General features: G+C 38.2%; 1 protein-coding gene across 3 annotated transcripts in view; it reads left to right on the top strand.

The window, feature by feature from the left end:
• HAPLN1 (hyaluronan and proteoglycan link protein 1) overlaps nucleotides 1-23,289 on the top strand; it is a 71,409-nt gene that overhangs the window by 36,908 nt on the left and 11,212 nt on the right. The window contains exons 1-3 of one of the 3 annotated variants that reach the window (XM_086697345.1): nucleotides 587-846; nucleotides 1,453-1,581; nucleotides 22,047-22,418. In XM_086697345.1, the coding sequence (XP_086553471.1) occupies nucleotides 1,479-1,581; nucleotides 22,047-22,418 (475 nt within the window). In that variant the 5' untranslated portion in view covers nucleotides 587-846; nucleotides 1,453-1,478. Of the gene's footprint in view, nucleotides 1-586; nucleotides 847-1,452; nucleotides 1,582-22,046; nucleotides 22,419-23,289 lie in introns of those variants that run through there. The other 2 variants (XM_086697351.1, XM_025924497.2) reach the window with 2 other exon arrangements.

Here is a 23,289-nt window from a genome sequence, read left to right on the forward strand (position 1 = left end):
AAGTTTCTTCACTTGCTCATCCACTGTCTTCTTTCTGTGTCATAAGGAAGAGAAAGAAAAGGGTTCAAGCTAACATGAAAGACTGAAGCCACAGGCACCACAGCAATGCCCGGTGTTAGGAGAACGCAAAGAGGGATTTCTGTCCCAGGAGAGACGGGGACGCCTGTGTCTCATGTGTCATCAGGCTCTGGAGTCAAGGCAGGCCTGCAAGGACCTCCAGGAACAGACTCAGCGCTCTGTAATGAGTATTCCAGGGAGTCAGGCTTTCCTGGAAGAAACAAATTAGTGTGAGAAGCCAGTACTGTGCAATTTCAGTTTTAAAAATAGCCAAGTGTTGTTAAGGCTGCGATGTGCATGGGAAAAAAAAGAAAGCCCTTGTTAATATCTGCCTCGGCTTTCACATGGAAACAGAGGAGCTACACTCAAATTCTTCCCTGGCAGCTATTGCCAAGGTCATAAGGTTTGTATCACTTGGAGTCACTTTTTGGCCCTTCCAATGACAACGTTTGGGGGCATTGTGTCCCCTTTGATCAAATTGGTCTCGCAGTAAAGAACAGCCAAGTGAGGGCTCTGCCTCTTTCACTTAGGACCAGGGCTGTGCTTAGCTGTCGTCTCAGCCCTTCATTTGCATAATTGCCCTGGGAGGCTGGCAGGGACGCTCCCTGCAGCCGTGCCTCTGCTGACTGCAGAGACCCCACCTGGCACTCTAAGTTGGTGCGTCAGCATTTTAGGGAGGAATGAATGAAAAATCAATCAGGATGACTGCAGTGGTACCATGCACAACTCTAACCTAGTTTGTCCATAATCTTCAACTCTTCACCATCGACCCAAGCAGTGTTTAAGATGGTAAGTGAATCTGTAATAAATGTGCTGCTTTTACTTAATCAGGGATTTTTGTTTGTTTGTTTCTTCTTCTTCTTCTTCTTTAGAACAAGCAAATCCAACTTGCTTAGGAATCCACATGTAAAATGAATGACGATGTCAAGTTTCATGCAAATATTTTTCATTTGCTCCGGTTTAAGATTCAGTTTCTAATTAGACCCGGTGATACTCACGTGCAGGGCAGCTATGTCAGATGGTGGTTTTGTTAAGTAATACTTCAAATTCAGAGATCAAAATAATTTTTAAAGTCTTTTTATATCCTTGCCATATCTTTTTGTAACTAACTGTAACTCTCTATATCAAAACAATACTGATTTACATCTCTAGATTTACAATTCTGCAAAGATAGAGTTAAACACTATTTGGACTCTGGCTGCATAAGGGAAACTGGAATTGTTCAAAGCTGCAGTCTTCAGCTCCCAAAGACAGCTACAGTAACTTTCTGAACAGATTGGGTTAAATATTTTTACAGACCCATTCTATGATGATAAGGCGGTAATAAGTTGTGCAGTGCAACACTCCAAAGGGTTCCAAATCTCACAAGCCTTTTTGTATGTGATGCTCTCACAGTGAAGAAGATTCTTTGGGTTATAAAGATGATGAAGAGTCTACTTCTCCTGGTGCTGATTTCAATCTGCTGGGCCGATCATCATTCAGACAACTATACTCTAGATCATGACAGAGTTATTCACATCCAAGGTAAGAAAACGCAGGTTCTCATGAAAGTCAAATTAATTTCAAGTTACTTGGAGTTGGGGTGCTTGGTTGGTGTTTCTTAATTTTAGCTCTGCTGCATTGGCTTTTTCTTTTCCTTTCTGTTAATTGGTGAACATGCTTTTCTGGTTTTTGAATGCTATTGCATTACAGTAAAGAATTGAGGACAATTAAAGCAGAATGGCTTAGGAATGTCCAACCGCAAGGGGCTGATGCAATTTGTTCAGGGCTTTTTACTACGGTTGGTGTCTTCCAAGTAGAATGAAGGGCATAAAGTTTATTTAAATGTAAGCGAAAGGAGGGAGAAATAGGAAGTAAAACTCACGATGGAAAGTCATTCTGTTCGAGTAATCATTAAGAAAAACCATGTGAAAATGAAAGTGGGACAAGCTAAGGTTCAGGAAAGAGTAACTCACTTTACGACAATCTCCTCTGGCAAAGCTTTAGTTCCCATAGACCAATGTGTTGCTCCTGCATATTTTGCAGCTCAGCTGAATCCTAAGCTTGAGAGCTGTAGCAGGATTTAAGGCTGCAGTAGAATGCAGCTGTTTCCTCAGTCCCAGCTTCAGACGAGGGACATCCTGCACTAAGAAAGCCGACAGACTTATGCAATAAGAAAAAGATAGTTTGCAGCTTCTCTCTTTGCCCTTGTAGGCTGAATAATTAAAATAAGAATTATAGACTTTAACAGTTCAAACACACGAAGATATTAATTTTAGATGAGCTCGGTTTGAGGACCAGAGGTATTGTAAGTTTGCTAAGAGACATAAAACATTAAGTTACATCTTCAAGGTCAAAAGCATAGACTCCAAAAACCGCATCCACTGTTGGAAAGTATGGTTGGTGAAGGTCAAATGCTAGTCTGGCTAGAAGTATTTTCCTGTATTATATTATGACTACACAAATCGAATTCTGAATTTGATGACGTCTAGCTATTTTAGACATCTCTCTTTCAGTTCTCTTTGCTTCCCGCAGCTTTAAGTTTTCCAATGCTGGACCATGAAAAGGAATTATATAATCATAAATTTTACTATGCAAGCTGCTGACTCAGCTGTTCCCTTGAATGTGTATAGTAGAATCCAGGCTGTCTCCCAAAGACTATACGGTATTTACACATAGAGATTTTCTAATGAGGGATAACATCCTTTAACATCTAATCACAGAATTAAATGCAGCCAAAATAGGAATACCTAGTCATTAACAATAGCAGTTTGAAGCGCTCTATAAAATAAATTCTAGCTGTGGTTTCAAGTAATTATTAAATTCCTGTGACATTATGAACTATGTACAAACCATTTAGTCTAAAGTGCACCCAGAGTATGCAAATATTATTTTTAAAACGTGTTAACATGTTAAAAATTACTCTAGGGAGTCTCTAAGACTCAAGTTATCTCAGCAAGGAAAACTTGGTTTGCTCCTGCCTTTCCAACCCATATATTCTGCTGAAATTTAGTGCAAAGGAATTTCTTACACAGGGATCAGAATTAACCAGATCATTTGCATACACTACCCAACTTTTTTAAGTGACCTGGTAGTCCACCTCATTTTAATTGTAAATTCCTATTCTTAGAAAGTTACTCACAGCTTTCAAGTAATAACACTCATAGGCCTATACTTTGCTTGTGGAAGTTGTTACTGAAAGGTGATTTGGGACAGTATTCTGATGCTAGGTCCGTAAGTCAGAATTTATTTTAAAATTGCTCTAAATATTCATCATCTTTACTTTTGTTTAATGAAAAGTTTTCTTTTTCCTTTATGATTGTACTCAGATGGAACTTTCATATTCTTCAGTCCTTCAGAGAAACACCTCCAGTGGTCTGCCACAATTTCCGTTGTCTTTTACAATACAAAAGTGAAGCAGACAGCAAAGTAGATAATCACTGAAGTAGGCAACCTTCATTATTTGCTGAAATACTACATTATTTTTTCACATTTGGAACTGTTATTAATCAAACTTGGCCCAGAAAGGATTCAAGGGAGCTGAAATCCTTGTGAATTTTCTATGAATTTTGCAGTCAGATGATTAAATTAGGAATCTAAATCTCAGATTCCTGAACTGGACTGAAGAGCAGTATATGCTTCTCTCAGGGATAGAAAATTGCTCAAGATTCATGTTACTGCAAAAATACTTCTTCTATCTCCCATTTTTCATTAAATATCGATTTTTGTATTCTAAGTTCTCCAGGCCTAAGTAACACCCAGAGGAATAATGCTCATCACCCTCAAATTCTCCTTGGCTGCAATGGTAAAGATGTTCAACACTTTAATACATCCTTGAATCTCATGCATAAGAGTTACCTAATTAATTTTCTGAAGGCTTCCTGCCAATTTTGTTTTAGAAAGTTCTATGGAGATATAGGCACAAAAAAACTTAATCTGGGTTTTTTTAAAAAAAAGTCAAATTACCAGGAAAAAAAAAAAAAAACAGCAAGGGTAGGTCCCTGTGCAAAGTGTTTCTAGTGAAAAGAATTTTCTGGTGATGAAAAGTCTCCCAGATTCCCATGGGGGGGAACACAGCTTTAAATACAATTGCACGCATACTAATTTATTCTTTTTTTTTTTTCTTGAATCAATTTGGTTACACAAGAAAGCAAATGTCACTTGTCCATAAAATCTGCTAAAAATGAGCAGTCAAGATATTACATTGGCTGTCATACGCTGCTCTCAATATAGGAGAGGGCCATTTCCTCAAGTACTTGTACAGGAAGAGACAGTTCTCGTTAATGCCTTCTCCATAACCCTCTCAAATAATGGATTATATTCCTCATTTCATAATGTGTCTAGTCAAACAACTTCCAAATCCTTTGAAACTTGAGATCTTTGGGAAGGATTTTGTATGGAAATCCAAAGTACACAGAAGCACAATTTTTTAAATATTTGGATCAGGCCCAAAACTCTTTGTGTAGACTTTCAATGACTAGTAGAAGTTCAGAGATGATGAATATGCTTTTTAAAGTCCAAGTCTTAAGACAGAAGAGAAATGTTGTGGTCCTTTTCCCATTGACCAATGTGAAAAGCAAAGCAGGTACAGTTATCCTGAACATGTAACTGTTTGACCTTATCCAGGTCAGAGAGCCAGCACTTCCTGCCTCTGGTGTTCAAGAGAAGGTCTTCTGACGGCAAATTCAAGAGTTTTACCCATTATGCCACTTACTGGCTTTAGCGCTTGGACAATTGATCTCTTCCAGTCTCAGTTATCACATCTAGGAAACTGGGCATGATCACTGATTCCAAAAAGTTTTGTGAGAATTAAATTAGGTAATACATGGAAAAGTGCTTAGTACTGAACCTGGCACACAATAAGCTCCCGTTAGATAATAGTTGTTGTCGTTGTGGTTATTACTTCCTAACCATCATGGAAAACTGGTTTTTATGGGTGGAGGGGATGGGCTAAATGGGTGATGGGGATTAAGGAAGGCACTTGTAATGAACATAAGGTGTTGTATGGAAGTGTTGAATCATTAAATTCTATACCTGAAACTAATATTGCACTGTATGATAATTAGCTGGAATTTAAATAAAAAGTTGAGGGCCGCCTGGATGGCTCACTCAGTTAAGCGCCTGACTTCAGCTCATGCCATGATCTTGCAGTTCGTGAGTGTGAGCCCCGCATCAGGCTCTGTGCTGACAGCTCAGAGCCTGGAGCCTGCTTTGAATTCTGTGTCTCCCTGTCTCTGTCCTTCCCCAGCTTGTGCTCTGTCTCTCACTGTCTCTCAAAAATAAACAAACATTTAAAATAAATAAATAAATAAATAAATAAATAAATAAATAGTTGTGAAAAAAATAATAAAAATAATAACAGCAGCAGCAGCAACAACAACAACAACAAAACCCTGACTTTTAAATAGAAAAAGGAGCACAAATACCAGTGGAAACCCAGTGGTTATCTTTTCAAATTCATTTGTTAACAGAACCATATCATTACCTTAGCTCTAAGGGAGTAAACATTTTATAAGTTGCCTCTTTGTCCTCCTTAATTTCACAATTTAAGATTTGTTCAACATTGTTAAACATCATCTTATAATTTTTACTTTCCTATGGAAACTGAAGCTTTCCAAACATAAGTAATATTTCCCTTAACATACTTATTAGGTAAACACAGATAAGCTACTTTAAATTTTTTGAAAGAATATTAAAAGGAAAAGATAATGTGTACCAGGAACCCTTGACAGAAATGGACATTCCCACTCATTGTGGTTGGTCCTTCCATTCGCTGTGTGTCCCAAACGACTCCTCTGTTCCAGTTTAATGTGCGTTCCTTTTTGCTAACTAACGTGCCTCCCTTGCCTCATCAGACCGTGAGCTTTGTAATGCCCCAACTGTATAGTAGTGCTTGGCACATAGTAGGTGCTTAACATACGTTTGTTGAAAAACGAGTGAGTGTAATGAGATACTTCCAAATTATTGCTATCGTAATGAACATTTAAGTCCTGTGTCATTCACAGCATTTAGCATATGTGACACTTTACACTATAGGATTGCTTCCATTCTGTAATGTTGGCATAAGTTAAATCATAGTTTATAGAATTTGAGAATTCAAAAGAACTAGTGTAGATCATCTAGACCAATAGCCCATTGTACAAATGAGGAAATCAAGACTCACAGCCTTTACTTGCTTGTCCCAGGTTGCATGGCTGATGAGGGAATTGACTCTCAGCTAATGCCCTCCCTTTCTTCAAATCTGGGCTCATTTCTTACTTTCTTAATGAAATTTCTCTCTCAGCAGCATTCTGCCCCTCCTCGGACACCCCGATCTCTCTCACACCTTCTCTTCCTTTTCTCTGTAGCGCTGATTATCTACCCTACTTATTGTTTTTAACATTTATTCATTTATTTTTGATACACACAACATGAGCAGGGGAGGGGCAGAGTGAGAGAGAGAGACAGAGAATCTGAAGAAGGCTCCAGGCTCTGAGCTGTCAGCACAGAGCCCAGTGCGGAGCTCGAACCATGAAGCAGGACATGATGCCCTGAGTCGAAGTCAGGTGCTTAAATGACTGAGCCATGCAGGCACCCCTCTACTCTACTTATTTTTATGTAATTGTATCCATCTCTGCTTCATGTGTCCATCCACTCCACAAGGGTAGACAGGGATCTTCGTCTGATATATCCAGTCACCTGAACCACTACCTGGCACATAGTAGGTGATCAATACATGTTTGTTGAATAAATGCAAGACCAGAATCCAGGTACTTTTTCTAATCCAGCCCTATTCAGTGTTACCAAAGCCATGAGGTGTCTTTCTAGTTCGTGGAATGACAGGCAGTCGATGAGGAGGACAATTGGGAGTGTGGTAGCAAATTTTGTTTGCTCATATGCATGGCTCCCATCCTGCACACAGCATGTTACGCTCCATGAGAGTCCACCAGAGGCAGGAGGCAGCAATCTTCCTGATGTGTGTAGGCAGCTTTGAAGAGTGTTCGATTTATGTTTGGTCACTGCAGTGCTATCCTGTTCCTTATGTAATATCTGCAGAGTTGGGATCTGGTGGTGCAGAGTGGATCACAATGGGTGGAATGAATTTAATAATGTATGATCACAAACCGTCTGCAGAGCCAAAGTTTAATGTGAGAACGGGATAAGTGTTATTCCAGCTTAATTTTCTCTCTTCCACTTAAAACTCATTTGGACTCTGAGTCTGTCTTGAAAAGTTAAATTAATTCATTTTTGTAGTTTTGAGGCAGAATAATGCTATTTGGCACAAATTTAAAATCCACAAAGATTAAGTGTATTTTCCAAGTCGCACTTACAGAAATATATATACTATTGATAATTCTATCTAGAAACTACTAGCTATAAAATATCAGCAAAGTTAACCATAAAATTATAAAACTTAGCAACATCATGAGTATTGAATGAACTTTCTGAAATCTATTAGTTTACGATAGGACATAAAGCCAAATACGATAATAAGAACCAACTACATTAAACACAGGCTTATCATTTGGTCAAACTAAGAATATGAATATAATAAATGAGCCATCAAAAGAAGGAAAATAATCATGTACTGCACACAAACATACATGCACTTAGTGGGGCTGCTATAAGGGAACACCATAAATCGGGTGGCTTATAAATAACAGAAACTTATTTCTCACAGTTCTGGAGGCTGAGAAGTCCAAAATCATAGCACTGGAATATTTGGTGTCTGATGAGAGCTAGCTTCATGATTCACAGAACAAGGTAGAAAAGAACAAGGTAGCCCTCCTGTCTCTTTTCTATAAGGGCACTAATCCCATTCATGAGGACTCATACTCCTGACCTAATCACATACTAAAGGTTCTACCTCTACAAATCATTACTTGGGGATCAGTGTTCAACATATGAAAAAAAAAATGTTTAAGTTTATTTATTTTGAGAGAGAGAAAGTATGAGTGGGGAGGGGCAGAGAGAGGGGGAAAGAGAGAGAATCCCAAGCAGGCTCCACACTATCAGTGTGGAGCTCGATGCAGAGCTCGAACTCATAAACTGTGAGATCATGACCTGAGCCAAAATCAAGAGTCAGATGCTTACTGACTGAGGCACCCAGCTGTCCTTAACATAGGAATTTTGAGAGCATACAGACATTCTGTCTGTGGCAAGCACCTACTCTTACAGGCATTAGGGACAGAATGATGAACAGAACACACAGTCTTTGTCTTCATGCAGCTTTTTATCCAGTAAGAGGGTGAAACAGACATTACTATGAATATAGAACTAAGGACTATGATAACTGATGGAAAAATTATGGAATGCCACAGAGAGAACACCATTACCTACCATTACTTTTATTTAAACAGAAGCATTCAAAAAAGCAGTTTCTTTAAATTACAGATAAAAGTCAAACATGTCAACACCTTTCTTCAACTATATAGTCCTGGATACACACACATTGTATAATTATACATATATACATACGTACTCAATGGTCATGAATAGAAAAGGCAAGGGATTAAATGATTATAGATTAATAGATAATTTCTATAAATTCCTTAATCTTGATTCAGAAATACGTATATTTTCATACCAACTTTGCATCTGCTAGCCCATGCTCTAGCCTTCTCTGCATTTGTGTGTCCTTTTGAGAAAATCTGAAGTCAGGCACTTGATGAACATTGGCCTCTTTCAAGCAAAGCACTGGGTTATTCTCTGAGGAAGGACAGACCATGTCCTCAGTGAGATTACCAACAAAATTATGGCAACAAAAGGTAACCAAAAAAGAACAAAGTAAGTGTTAAACAGAGGTGGAAACATGGAGAAAAGAGTAAAGAGCTACTAAACAAAAAACTCTTATTGTTTAGAACTTTGTATCCATACTCACTAAAGTTTTTATCACTTAGTAGATTTAAACTCATAAAATACATTTTAAGAATATTTCTAAACTTGTTACTGAGTAACCTAGAATGCTGATTCTATGTTATTCTATAAAGCACATTAAAGCAACACATTTTATAATATTTCCAGGTATAAAAACCTACATTTAAAAATCTCTTGGGCCCGCCTGGATGGCTCAGTCGGTTAAGTGTCTGACTTTGGCTCAGGACGTGATCTCACAGTTCGTGGGTTTGAGCCCCATGTCCAGGCTTTGGGCTGACAGCTCAGAGCCTGGAGCCTGCTTCAGATTCAGTGTCTCTCTCTCACTCTGCCCCTCCCCAGTTCTCTCTGTCTCAAAAATAAATAAACATAAAAAATTTTTTTAAATCTCTTCAGGTAGCAACAAATTCACACCAACAGCCATTGCTTTCTCTGTTCCATTCTGGGTGCTGATATGCGCAAATCATGCAGGAAACCAATAATTATTTGGAAACTTTCCCAAATACTGAGAAAATCCATTTAATACAGAAACCTTTCCCTTTGGTTGCAGTTTTGCAAGAACCAATGTTGACTCAGCTAAAGCACTGACCTATAGCTTAATGGCTTAATGTTAAAGTAATTTCAACATGCTATGTTTCTTTGACTTTACTAAATATCAAGAAAAAATAGATTTAGATTTCTTTATTGATTTGGCGCTTTATTTTAAATGTGAGGTAGAAAATTACTGTTTTAGGAGAGTCTTTTGGAATAGAAAAATCTACCAAAATGGTAAAAAGTTAAAATATTCAATTAGGGGTTATCAAACTGATAATATCCAGTGGGGATAAATCTTTGTTATGGAAATATTTTTATTTCAAAACGAAGACAATGAAAGAACAAGAAATGTAAAATTTCTATAAACCTTCAGAAATATTTTGTGTATACTGTAGTAGCACTAAACATATGTGCCCTCAAAAATGTAGTCAATACAAAGAGTAGGTATTTTAATCTTATTTAAATTACATATGTTGGTTACTTGACTTTTATGCTTACTCAGTGACTAGTTACCACATGTATGAGCTCTGAGTAGTATGTTTTCACACACTTATGGATTATTCTGTGAAGTATATTGAACAACTGAAGTTAAACAAGAATTCTCCAGAACTACCTTTTCCAACCCTGCCCACTCAGAAGGGTCAGGGACATTAAAGATAAAAACACATAAAGTCGACAGTCCATCACATATGAAATTAACAAGGCATGTTAGAACAGGGAGCATTCACTATAGTCAAGTGGGTCAGTTAGGTGAAGAAGGAAAAAAAGGAGTGTCCTACCTTGTTTCTAAAGAGGGATTATAAACTTTAAATAAGAACACCACTGAAAACCTATCCTTGAAGTATGGAGATTCCCACTTCTAGATGATTCTATTTGTAATCGTGCTTGCTTTGCCTTATTCCTGGAAAGCATTGGAAATGATGTCTGTGTATTTGGCTCAGAGTTACAGAGTTATTCACTGAATTATAGTGAAAGCACAGGTGAACAAGAGATGTGGAGGTTGAAGATAGGTAGGTTTCCTTATAAGTCACGATAGGCATTATGTAAATTTCTTACGTTCTTAGTTACAGGACTCTATTTTTTCACTATGGATTTTTGATTATCTGTGGCTAATTATGTTGGTAAGAAAAAATAATTAGCATCTTCACACAAGTTTATTTTTCCTGTTTTGTTTTTTTAAGAATAGATGGGTAAATTTTAAAGTTTTCTTCCCTAGTGTAATGTGGGTTATGAATAATTATTACTTTCTTTTGAAAAGTATCATAAGTTATACTGATACGTTTTAAATCTCCAAAATCTGCATATAATTATTTTTAATTCTCACTTTGCTTTTTCTTTTATCACACAATCATTAACAAGGAGTCTTGTAGCGTAAAATAATGAAAAGCTGATTAGATGCTTAATACTGTACTTCCCTGAAATGTTTTCAAGGAAACAGAATACCTTATTTTAAAAGATGAATAAAGTAATGGGTTTTTGTAAACTGCCTACAGTATACTAAGATTGTGAGGGGGCCTCCAGGGGGGCATGGGATGAAATGCTGTAGAGGAGAGTCAAGCAGGGTTCTGTGAGCTGAGATCTAAATAGTAAGCAGGAACCAGTCACATCAGAAGCCAGGGACAGAGCACTCCAGGTAGAAAGAGTGAGAAATGAAAATTCTCTGTGATAGGACTAACATGGTGTCTTTAGGCTGGAAAGAAGCTGGAGGCACTGCAGCCTCACAGGGAAGAGGGTGTGATTTAAGATGAGTTGGAAGAGTAGGCAGGAGTGAGACCACATTGCTTTGTATTTGGTCTAGAGTTCAGACTTTATTCTAAAAGCATTTGAAAGTGGTTACAAGGTTTTGAGCAAGACAGTAATGCCATATGGTTTACAAATACAAAAGTCCACATTAATACTGAATTATGACGTGCCAAGTGGAAAGGTAAGATATTTAAGAAGGTCTTGAGGTACTTTAGATGAGAAACTATGGTGGTGGAGATGAACCAATTAGAAAACAAAAGGAGCAGAGATAGATATAGAGATGAAGGGAAAGAGGCACAGCAAGCTCAACTTCGAGATTTTGCCTTGAACAAATGAACAGATGGTAGAGGCATAAATAAATGGAGGAAAATTGGGGGAAGAACAGGTTTGGGCAGGGGAGGAGGGACTCGAGTTGTCTATTCGGCATCCAATACACGCCCAGCAGATAGTTGGATTTATTCATTTGGTGCTCAGGGAAAATTACACTGCTAGAAAGTTTTGGAATCGTCAGCACATAGCGCTATTTATAGCCATGGATCAGCTGAGAACACCTAGAGAAGGAGGAAATGCAGGTAGAGATAAGGAGACAGCCCCGTCTGAGCTTCGGAGGTGCTCAATACCAACAGGTAGGGGGAAAGAGGATGCAGATACCACATATTTGCTTGCCAGAGTCTGAATCCTGCTCACTGAAATGCGGTATTTTTTTTCCATGTAACTTTTTTAAAAATCTAAATTAATTGCAAACATTTTAAAATTGGAGATATTTGCATGAATATCTTCATTTCTAGCATCTGCTGAAAATTCCAAAGACCTGCTGTTTTTCAACCTGCATTCCCGTTGGACAGCATCAGCAGGAATCGGTATCCTGCTCCCCTTCAGAATGGAGCATGCGCTCACCGCAGTGGCATGGTCCGTTCCACTCCCTGTTGTTCTCAGCACCTTGGTGTTCCCATCACTTCCCTCAGCCTTGCCCACCTGGGCATTTGTGTTCAACTTACCTTTCATTTGTTTCAGCACTCAACTTAATACTTGACACATTCTCGACTATCAATTTATGATTGTTTATTAACTAAAGAAGCAAAAGATCCCTTATGCCTCCAGGGCTGACTCTGTGACAGTATTATCTTGATGTCCTGCATACTAAGTGAAGACTTTAACCATACTAGTGTATAAAACCAACAATGTCTTTTCTTCAAATTACGGATAATTTGACCTTACATTTCACCACAAAGTGGAAGTGGTCTGAGCAGAGACAAGTAGATTTGATCTCTACCCCTTTACCACATAAAGCCACATTTCCACTAATTAAAGAGTGTGTGGTTAATTACAGCCTAATGAAGATACATGACTCATGCTAATGTTTTGGTTTCCCCATACCCTTTGAAAGAAACCTGTAGGACATTTAAAACCCTGAAAAGTATATTTTTATTAGGAATGTCATTCACCCTATTAGTGAAATATTCAAATTTTATTTTTTATTTTATTTTCCTGTAATGTATTCCTTAATCTCTCTATCACTATGATTTGGTTTAAAATAACAGTAATTAAATACTAGTTCATTATGCATAAAAGTCTTTGATAACATAAATTTAAAATCTGAAAATTGTTAACCAGAGTAGATAATGCTGAGTTGACAAAGGTAGTAAGGTTATCTCTAGTCCTGGGGCCAGTTATATTGGATGAAGCAATGGCAATAATATAAGCTAATATTAACATTTAAAACCACTAACTGTGTGTGATCCACAACAGAAGATGCACTACCGCAGTCATCTTGTTTAGGACTCACCACAGCACTGAATGAAGGTGGTTATCCTCACTGAAGTTGAGAAAGGTTCAAAGCTTGCCCCTGGTCATATGGTTATTAAGGGGGAAGCTGAGATTCAGACTCAGGCAGGTTAATCCTCATGTTCCTAACCCAAACAGGAACCAACTCTTGAAGACTGTTGAGTGAATTAATAGGTGAGAATGGCTCTCATTTTATTGTATTCCGTCGATACAACTATGTTTCAGAAGAAATCAAATCACTACAAAAAAACATTTGGCCTTGGACCCTGAAGAAACTATTCTTATGAACTATTCCTATTTCTTGGAGAAATCCTGCTACCATTGTGATTCTTAAGAGGAGTTAGAGGAGTGAGGTGGAGCAGGGGACAGCTGCCAATGAATACATGCCATCCCTGTCCCCAAGTGAAGACTATCTGGAACCCCCAGGGAAATTGAGGAGGAGGCAGGAAGAAGTTAGATTCTATAGATGTAGATAGATTTGGGTTTTCTGAAAAGGCTTCAAGGTGGTGGTCCTGGGTGTACTCCTGTCCTGCTAAGAACTACTAGATTAGAAGAATCAAAGAAAGTTGATGAGATGTCAATTTCTCAGGAAGCAATACTTTCTAGGAACTGTCTTCTGAAAGAGCACAGGAAAGAAGCCAATGTGGAAGAGAGAAGCTGGTTTGCATACCTGGCACAATTTGGATCTCAGCAAATGTTGGTTAGTAAGAGTCACTGTGCACTTACGGTGTGCGACTTTACGGTGTGCGAGGCACAAGGCTAAGTTCTAAGTGAATTACCTCATCTAACTCACACAAGAATCTAGGAAGAAGGTGGCTTGACTCCATTTTACTCAGGAGGAAACAGAATCACAGAAAGGTTAAGTAACACAATACATGAGCCCATATGTTTAATCAAAGAATTATAACTACCAAAAACATACATGAACAAATCATGAACATGGAAAAACAAAGCCCACAAAGAACTTAGCAGACAGAGCTAAACACTCTCATCACAACTTACTTCTTCCTGCTAGAAAAACAGAGAAGAGACAGAGTATTTTTCAGGATATTAACACAGTTTCAGGTTTACCTCTGAGAACAAAGATTTTTACACTGTGTTCAATGGATAGATCCCTTAGAGCTACTTGGAGGCTCCTAATACCTGTTTCAAGCAGAGAAGCTCACCTTTTATCAGATATATGTGGCAAAGGTTTGTCTAATATATCCTATGGGAAGAAAAAGTTTCACTGTCCCAAGAGAAAAAAAATGTTTTTTTTTTTAATCAAATATTGCCATAGATCAACCTCTAGGCTCTAAAACAATGACAACATTTATCCTTATTTTTTACTATGAAACTTGGATAAGACAATAACACAGTGCACATTCATGATAAACATCACTCAAAACAATACTATATTTTGGTGTGGGCAGTTTCCCATTACAGAATCCATTTAGCTCTAAGGCAAGGAAAGGAAGATGGATATGGTCAATATCTAAGAGAATGCTCCATAGCACATCACATCAGATAATGCAGGTCTTGACAGAAAGGACACGTGCTGTTTAAGGACATCGGGAAGCCACAGTTCTAGGTAATTTGGTTCAGCTGCAGATTGATAGGAGCTAGCAGGGCACAGACTATACAGTAGTTGGAAACAAAGTGGGCCCTGGCAGGAGGTCAGGGCCAATGTGGGGAGAAGTGTATTCTTATAGTGTGTGAGTCCAAATGGCAGGGTCACAGATGGTCACAAACAGCTGTAATCACTTTACAGCAAAGAGTAGACCTCACTTCCCAGATTTCTAGCATTGGACTTACCCTTTATAGTCAAAACTAGACAACAATCAGGACCTTTGTCAATGGCTTGGGAATAGGGAAAATGAAGTAAAACTTTCACGCTTCGAAGACATATTTAAAGGTAACATTTTTATTAACAGACGCATAGGTCTACAAAAATATACTCCTGCAATCGCACAATATACTGTAGTTGTGGCTACCATCTTCTTGTGCATCTTTCCAGAGATAATTTTGGCAAAGCTTTGCGTTTACTTGTCAATTAAATTTCCCCGACTATTTTGTTTATTTTTGTATCATTCTATTTAGTGTGGGCATGGGTTATATATTTGCACGGTTCCAAATTTTTTAAATACATGTAAGTGTACACAATGAAAATCTCTCAAGGTTTCTCTCCCAAATATCCACCTTACCTTCCCACAGGCTACCAAAGTTATTAGCTGCTTGTGTTTCTTATAAATCCTTTCAGATACAGTTTAAGCAAATAGAACTATTTCTTTTGAATTTAAGTACATGGCAAGAAACACACATACCTTTATGTATCTTCAGGTCAGACTTTATTTTTTTTTAATGCTTATTTATTTTTGAGAGAGAGAGAGAGAGAGCAGGGGAGGGACAGAGAAAGAGGGAGACACAGAATACAAAGCAGGCTCCAGGCCCTGAGCTGTGAGCACAGAACCCGTCGCGGGGCTCAAACCCACAAACCATGAGATCATGACCTGAGCTGAAGTCAGACACTTAACCAACTGAGCCAGCCAGGTGCCCCAGGTCAGACTTCAAACTCCAGATGAAAGCAAAGATGGGCTACAGACAAATCCAAGAAGGTCTCAAACCCAGATCGGCTAGTTGAGGACAGGGCAAGAATGGATCATTAGAGCCTGTCCTCTGGCCTTTTCAGGTTGCCTTTTCCTGAAATGCTGAGTCCCGGAGGAGAGGCTCAGCACCCTTTGCATTTAGGAATAGCTGGTGAAGAAACTGAAGCTCTGTCTCTGACAAATTAAAAGCAACCATCCCTCGGAAAGGACACTGAAGGCTGTCTGGGGACCCCGGGGGGCAACCAAGACAGCAGAAAGGGCCCTCATAAAAGTTTTTGATGCACAGCTGACTAGACACAACAGAATCATAGCCAAACAATGGGAGGCTCTGACTCCTGGCGAGCAACTTCAGGAAAAAACTAGAGTCATTCCAGTTTGAAGGAAACAAAATATTCTCAGTTAAATGAGTAAGAGGCTCCTTGCTTTTTTCCGAAATTATGCATCCTACTCAAATGTAATGTGTGAGGTACAGTGAGAAACTAAGATCTCAGTGATGTATTCTGCTTAAATATTGGGCTCTTAACAGGTATCTTTAATTGTGTCTGTAAAATGTGTTTATCTTGGAGCTACATCAGGATATAAAGCAAACCCCGTCACACCCACGTCTCACTGCCATAGCTGGCTGAGGCGCTAGGCAGCACCAGCCCGTGGCGGTCCTAGACCCTTGTTGCCTCCAGGCACTACCTGATGCTGGAGGAACAATGTTAACAAGGCATGGCCTAGAGAGACAGAGCGGTCATTTGCAGCAGATTATGCTAAGCACAGCCATGAAGACAGAAACCCATCTCAGTTGCTCATTCTCCAACAGGTTTGGCTTATATATGGTATTTTCACCGTAAGCATCTTCACCACAGGCATTTTTGCTGCAGATATTTTCATGGCCTAACTAACTGGCAGTAAGACCACTGTGCCATAAAAAACTACAAAAATTTTTTTAAGGCACATTCATTTAAAAGGGCATAATGAGGGGCGCCTGGGTGGCGCAGTCGGTTAAGCGTCCGACTTCAGCCAGGTCACGATCTCGCGGTCCGTGAGTTCGAGCCCCGCGTCAGGCTCTGGGCTGATGGCTCAGAGCCTGGAGCCTGTTTCCAATTCTGTGTCTCCCTCTCTCTCTGCCCCTCCCCCGTTCATGCTCTGTCTCTCTCTGTCCCAAAAATAAATAAACGTTGAAAAAAAAAAAAATTTTAAAAGGGCATAATGAGGGGTGCCTGGGTAGCTCAGGTGGTTAAGCATCCAACTCTTGATTTCAGGTCAGGTCATGATCTCATGGTTGGTGAGTTCGAGCCCCACATCAGGTTCTGAGCTGCCAGTGTGGAGTCTGCTTGGGATTCTCTCTGTTCCTACCCTGCGTGTGCTCTCGCTCTCTCTCTCTCTCTCTCTCTCTCAAAATAAAAAAAAAAAAACTTTAAAAAAGGGGCATAATTAAATATGAAATAGGAATAACAAAATTAAAAAGACTTTATTACGAAATACAAAATACTTGAATACATTTAAAATGTGTGTATAGTCATGGCAATACGAGCAAAGAACTGATTTTGTTTTGTGGATGCTTCCTAAGCACTTGTCTTCAAAGTCTTTCATTCATAGTATTAGGACTTTTTTTTTTCCCCGTTGATTCAACTCCTTGTTCAGCATCCTGCTTCCTCTTTCTTCTCTACAATCTCTTCCTTCATTAAGAGACTTAACAGTTTCCAAATATGAGGATGCACATCTGTAACTGAGCTTTGTATCACAATAGAAAAGCCTGTTATGTTGTAGTTTGTTCTTGGCATATTGTCACCTGCCCCTTTGAGACATTCCAAAGCTCTATGGGAAACATGGGTTCAAACTCTGTGTCACTGTACGAAGGCTAAAATTTATGTAACATAAAATGGGAGTACTGCATCAACGAAGAAATAAAACCAAACTGTCAACCAGTTGATGAAACCAACAAACTACCAAACCAAAAGTGCAACCAGTTGTTTTTAATCTCTTATGGCCAAATTGCCTTTACCATTTATTCATGCAGCTGAATATTTGTAGCAAAAATACTTGCAGCAAGGATGCTTATGGTGAAACTACCTAGAACCAGTCTGTGTGCCCTAAGGAAACTAACACCTTCCACAGTCTTAGTCTCACAGATCCAAACCAGCCAAGTGGTAACAAATGTCACAAAAATAAGGAACCATTTTTAAAACCTGTGCAATTTTCTCAAATGACTCATCGTGGAGCTGACAATTGAATTTTTGCCTCCCAGTTTGGAATGCCAGGGAGGAATTAGCTTTTTCTTTGAAGTGATAAAAATTTTTAGAAATACTGGTGGTGGTGGTTACACAACACTGTGAAAGTAATTGATGCCAATGAAATGTATACTTAAAAATGGTTGAAGTGGCAAATTTTATGTACATTTTACCACAATAAAAAGAATTCAAATGATGTTGGTGGAGTTTTTTCTTGGGAGAAGAGTATTTTTAATGTCCTTGTTTAGCCCTCTTAAATATGTTCCCCAGTTTTATTGTTTTTTTTTTTTTTTTACATTTTATTAATCTAAGAAATCCTCAAGTCTTGAGGCTACTTCATCTATATTGAGAAGTAACCTATATTCTAGTACCCTATTGAGTACCCTAGTACCCTATTGAGAAAGTAACCAATACTAACACTGGTTATTTTGCAGAATCTGCAATTCACTTTTAAAAGACAGATTTTAAGGGGTGCCTGGGCTCAGTAGGTTAAGCAGGCAACTTCGGCCTAGGTCATGATCTCAGGGTGAGTTCAAGCCCCGCGTCGGGCTATGTGCTGACAGCTCAGAGCCTGGAGGTGCTTCGGATTCTGTGTCTCCCTCTCTCTCTGCCCTTCCCCAGCTCACGCTGTGTTCTCTCTGTCTCTGAAAAATGAATCAACATGAAAAAAAATTTTTTACAAGGCAAACTTCGATTTGTAACACCTTCTCTTTTTTTCTGTTACATACATTTCTTTGGCAATGAACTGCTAAATAATAATAATAATAATGACACTTTTAAAGGAATGAAAAACAATGGGTAATAGTCCAATACCATATTTTTAAATTGTTTTTCTGCAACTAATTGCTTTTGTCCTATTGTTTAAAAGACTTCATATAAATTACACAGCAATGCAAATATCTGTTGTTTGGTCATGCCGATGCTTTCATAATTTGGTGAAACTGAATGATGTCCTCTAGATTTCACAGCAGAATCTGTAAAATAATAATGAGGGCCTGCTGTTTCCCCTGGAGACAACTGTGGTCTTTGAAGGGTATCAAATCTGTCAAGTCACTGTCTTGGACACTAATAGACATAGGAAATTTCTGTTACTTACAAATTAAACTTAAAAAAAAAAATCCAGTCCTTCCAAAATGAGCATATGTATGTTGCCCAGTTTTATTCTTTCATACTTTTTATTAAAAAAAAAAAAGGAGATCTAGAAAAAAAAAATTAAAAAAAAAAAAAAAAGGAAACCAAGCAATTCTCATTCTGATGATCAAAGTTTATTTTTATCCCTTGTTTTTTATTTGCTTTGCAACTGCCTACTTATCAAACAGGCTGATTTAAACATTAATTTCAAGGCACTTAGGTGTTTGCATCCAATGATGAGATTCAAGACTTACCCTAGACAAGATGGGTGCAAAGTTTGTCATGCGCACACTCGATTCCCTTATCTGTTCTTTGTATCTGCCTTCTCCCCTCTCTAGCTGATGTTTCCTGGCTGACCCCTAACATGATTGCCTGTCACGAGGAGCCTGGCAAGAATCTTAAACTGAATGTTCTCATGAGGCAGACCAGTCAGTCAAACACCCCGAGCTCCTGACTCACTGGCCAGTGCTCCTTCCTACATTTCACTTGTTCTGCAACAGATCACTCTCACCAACGATCCTCAGTGCTGTATCATGTGCAGTGTCAATCTTCTAAAAACAAGCAAACAAACAAAAAACCATTGTTCTCAATGCCAGGCTGGGGGTGTAGGCTAATGAACATTGATGGCCCTCAGTCACCCAGTGTGTTACATATTGCACATCTTTCTTAGAGTTCTTTGAATTTCAGCCACAGACTTGTGGCATTGATTACCACAACACCCCAACCTCCCTTCCCAAAAAACAAGAATGGTAGAATTTTATACATTCTGGCAGCCTTGTTAGAAAAATTATTTTGTGGGAAATCAGTGGATTTTTGGTGTCTGTTCAATTCTCAATATTATACCACATAAATCATCACCTACTCACAATGTTGGATTACAAACAAATAGTACCTAAAAAAAAATCAGAAACCTGTAATTCTAAAATACTACGAGATGATGTGCAGGTAACCACAGGAAAAAAAAATTAGAAGTCTCAGTCCCTTGTACAAGGGTTTTGATCTTTGCTTGAACTCTTTAATTTATGAAACACTCAGACCTTGTATTCATTCTGGAACACCTTATGATTATGTAAAACCACACAATAATTTCTACATCTCCTTTATGACACAAGTGGCATTTTATGTATTTGTTACCCCACATGGTTCATAACTTTATAAGTAAGTAGAACTGTGGAAGGTTAATATATGCCAAAATTAGGCTCAATATCAGGCAATACCATATTTGAGAAATACTGTACAAAATCTATGCAGTAGGAAGAGTTAGCAGTGAGTGCACGCTTACTTTTGGTCAGACATAATTCTAAGTATAAGAATACTTAATAATATCCCCTATCCCTGTGTATTTGGACATTGGTTTTAACTTTAAAGTGAAAGCCTTCAAAGAATCATGAGACTGCAACCTCCTGGAGCAGGTGTCCTTCCAGGAACTAGGTAGGAGATATTCCCTACACCCTTCAGGCTCTACTGAGCAGTCGACAGCACTTTCCTCCTCCCAGAAAGAAGATACTTGGATGCACTCATTAGGGATGTTGTAGGGGAAAAAAATTACACGTAGGGTAGAGTTGGGTAGATTTACCATTCATCCCTTATGATTCTATGATCCTAAATAAAAAGATAAAGAATAAAATCTAAAGGAAATGCTTAATGAGCTGGATTTATGATTCATTTTAATTAAGCCATTATCCTTATTTTATTATCTATTCCAAGTGGAGGCATTAATGGCTTAAACTTTTCAGTTTCTGAGCATTGGGCTGACTTCTAAATGAAATATATTCATTTTAAAATACTCATTGCTATATGATAAAAATAAAACTACCATCTCTATTCCTCACGCTTTTTATTTTAAAATCTGAATCCTGTGTATGCCATTAAATAAGTAAGGCATGGATCTGTCCAGAGGTGAGTGGGTACTCTTCCTGACCTGTATATGTTAAATGACTGATGGCCAAGGCTTATTCGCTACCTGCCTGCCGCAGGCAGGAAGAGTTGCAGAACTTCGTGAAAGGTAGCTTTTGGCAAGCTTCGAAAGCTGTGTGGAGATGAGAAGGCGTGTGTGTCCTAGAGTTTTTCAATTGCTTTCTCATTTTCAAATGTTGCACGTCCTCAAGAGACCTTGTCAAGGTCAAAAGCACAATGAGCTAACCAGGGGAAACCCCAGAGAAAGCCAAGATGTGAAAATAACAGCTGGCTCCCTAGAGAACAGGAGCCTTGCTGGTTTGGCAGGCTTGGACTCTTGCGGTGCTCTCTGGAAGGCTCTCTTGCTCTTGGGGAAGGGAGGAGGGAAACCAAAGGGCAAGAAGAAGAAAGGTGGGAGTGATAAGATAAACTATAAAATAAAATGTAGCAGAAAGCAAAGACAAGAAGTAGAAGGAGATTTTAAGGGTACAAAAGAACCAGTAATTTTTTGGTTAATCAGAAAATAACATGTAACTTTGGATATACTTTTAACATTCAAGTTTTGAGGGATATATTTCAAAACCTGAATCTCTTTAAAGCATTGGCTGAAAGTACCTTTCCAATGTCTAGTCTTCATATGAAAATAAAATATATACATACTGCTTGAAATGCTCCAGAATGTCATATTACAAGTGTATATTTGAATAAAAGCCACATATGTGAGGATATTCTAAGTTCTTTGCCCAGAACAGTGCAATGAAAACTGATCATGTAGTTTTATATTCTTCCCATAAATAAAATAGAGATTTATTATATTAGAAATCTTAGGTGTTTTGTTTGAAATCTTGAGATGTTTTGGTTTATATTGATGAAATTAGTCATGGAACTATGCCATTTCTCTTGGTCTTGTTTCTACATTTTTGATATTGAAATGTAGAAAAAAGTAAATGGAATTTGCTATTAAATTATCAAATTTTGATGACTGTGGAGTTTTCTATTCAATACTTCTCAATTAGTATAATTAACACCCTTCTTTTTTTCAGTGGTTTCAAATGCATGACTCCCTTATAGATGCCCTCTGGGTATTAGAGGTAACTTTCTATGTGCTTCAAAAAAGATTGTGTTCAAGAATGCAGAGAAGCTTTGTCAGATACCCTGTATAGATATATAGATAGCATATTTCATTTTATTTTTTAAAAAAGTCTACAAGCATTTTAATGGTTCTTTTCTTTTCTTTCTTTCTTTTTTTTTTTTTTTTTAATAGCAGAAAATGGCCCCCGTCTACTCGTAGAAGCAGAACAAACCAAGGTGTTCTCACATAGAGGTGGCAATGTTACACTGCCATGTAAATTTTATCGAGACCCTACAGCATTTGGCTCAGGAACCCACAAAATCCGAATCAAGTGGACCAAGCTAACTTCAGATTACCTCAAGGAAGTGGACGTTTTTGTTTCCATGGGATATCACAAGAAAGCCTATGCAGGCTACCAGGGCAGAGTGTTTCTGAAGGGAGGCAGTGATAATGATGCTTCTCTGGTGATCGCAGACCTCACCCTGGAGGATTATGGGAGATATAAGTGTGAGGTGATTGAAGGATTAGAAGATGATACTGCTGTGGTAGCATTAGATTTGCAAGGTAGGTACTATAAATCATATTAAGCTTGGAAATGATAATTAATCATTTTTCATGATGAGTAACGTCTAGTGGTTACCACAGTGATAATGTGAGAACTCAAAAGCCCATGAATGGAATGCTTCTGCTCTTTTGTGTTTTGCAGCCTGTCACTGATTCCAGCTTTCATGTTTGAAATGTACACACAATGGTTATACGTAAAAGTGAAGCTATTTGCAAGTAGGAGAAACGTGCAGTGGAACTGAATTAACAATACTTGGAAACTGCCTTATGCTATTCAAAATTTAAATCTCATTACATAGTTATTGAGAAATTCAGATTGAATGCATTTTTATTATGCTTCTAAAATTATCTCAGTTTCAAATAATGCCAACTTTTGTGAAGGACATCTGCTAGCTAAAATACATGTAATTGTATTCTATCAACTAACTGAAAACTTAATTTAACAAAAAAGTGCCCTCCAGATCTACTTAAATAAATAAGTAAAGAAGTAAACATTTTTAATGGTCCAGACTCTTTTAGACACCGAATACCACGTACTCAAGGCATTCTGGAGGAATTTTATTTCTTAAATAGGCAATCTTTTCAGAAATTTTAAAAACCAAAATGTGAAGAATGCTAAACAATAAAAAGTGTCCTCGCCATCCCACCTCCCCTCTGCCCAAAGCCCACCGTCTATATGCCCCACTAACAGGGAAACTCCTCTCTGTTTCTCATATCTCAAAGTATCTCATATTCATGAATTTCAGTGTTTCTTTACACTGAAGGATGACTAATGGCTATATTGTTGGAATACTTTCCTTCCTTAGGCACATAAACTATAGGTATATGTTTGTTAGAAGCTCCTTTCACATCCTAGGACAGATTTGTGCCT

This window comes from Puma concolor, chromosome A1, assembly GCF_028749965.1.
Source record: "Puma concolor isolate L17-30 chromosome A1, mPumCon1.1.hap2, whole genome shotgun sequence".
Taxonomy (NCBI): Eukaryota; Metazoa; Chordata; class Mammalia; order Carnivora; family Felidae; genus Puma; species Puma concolor.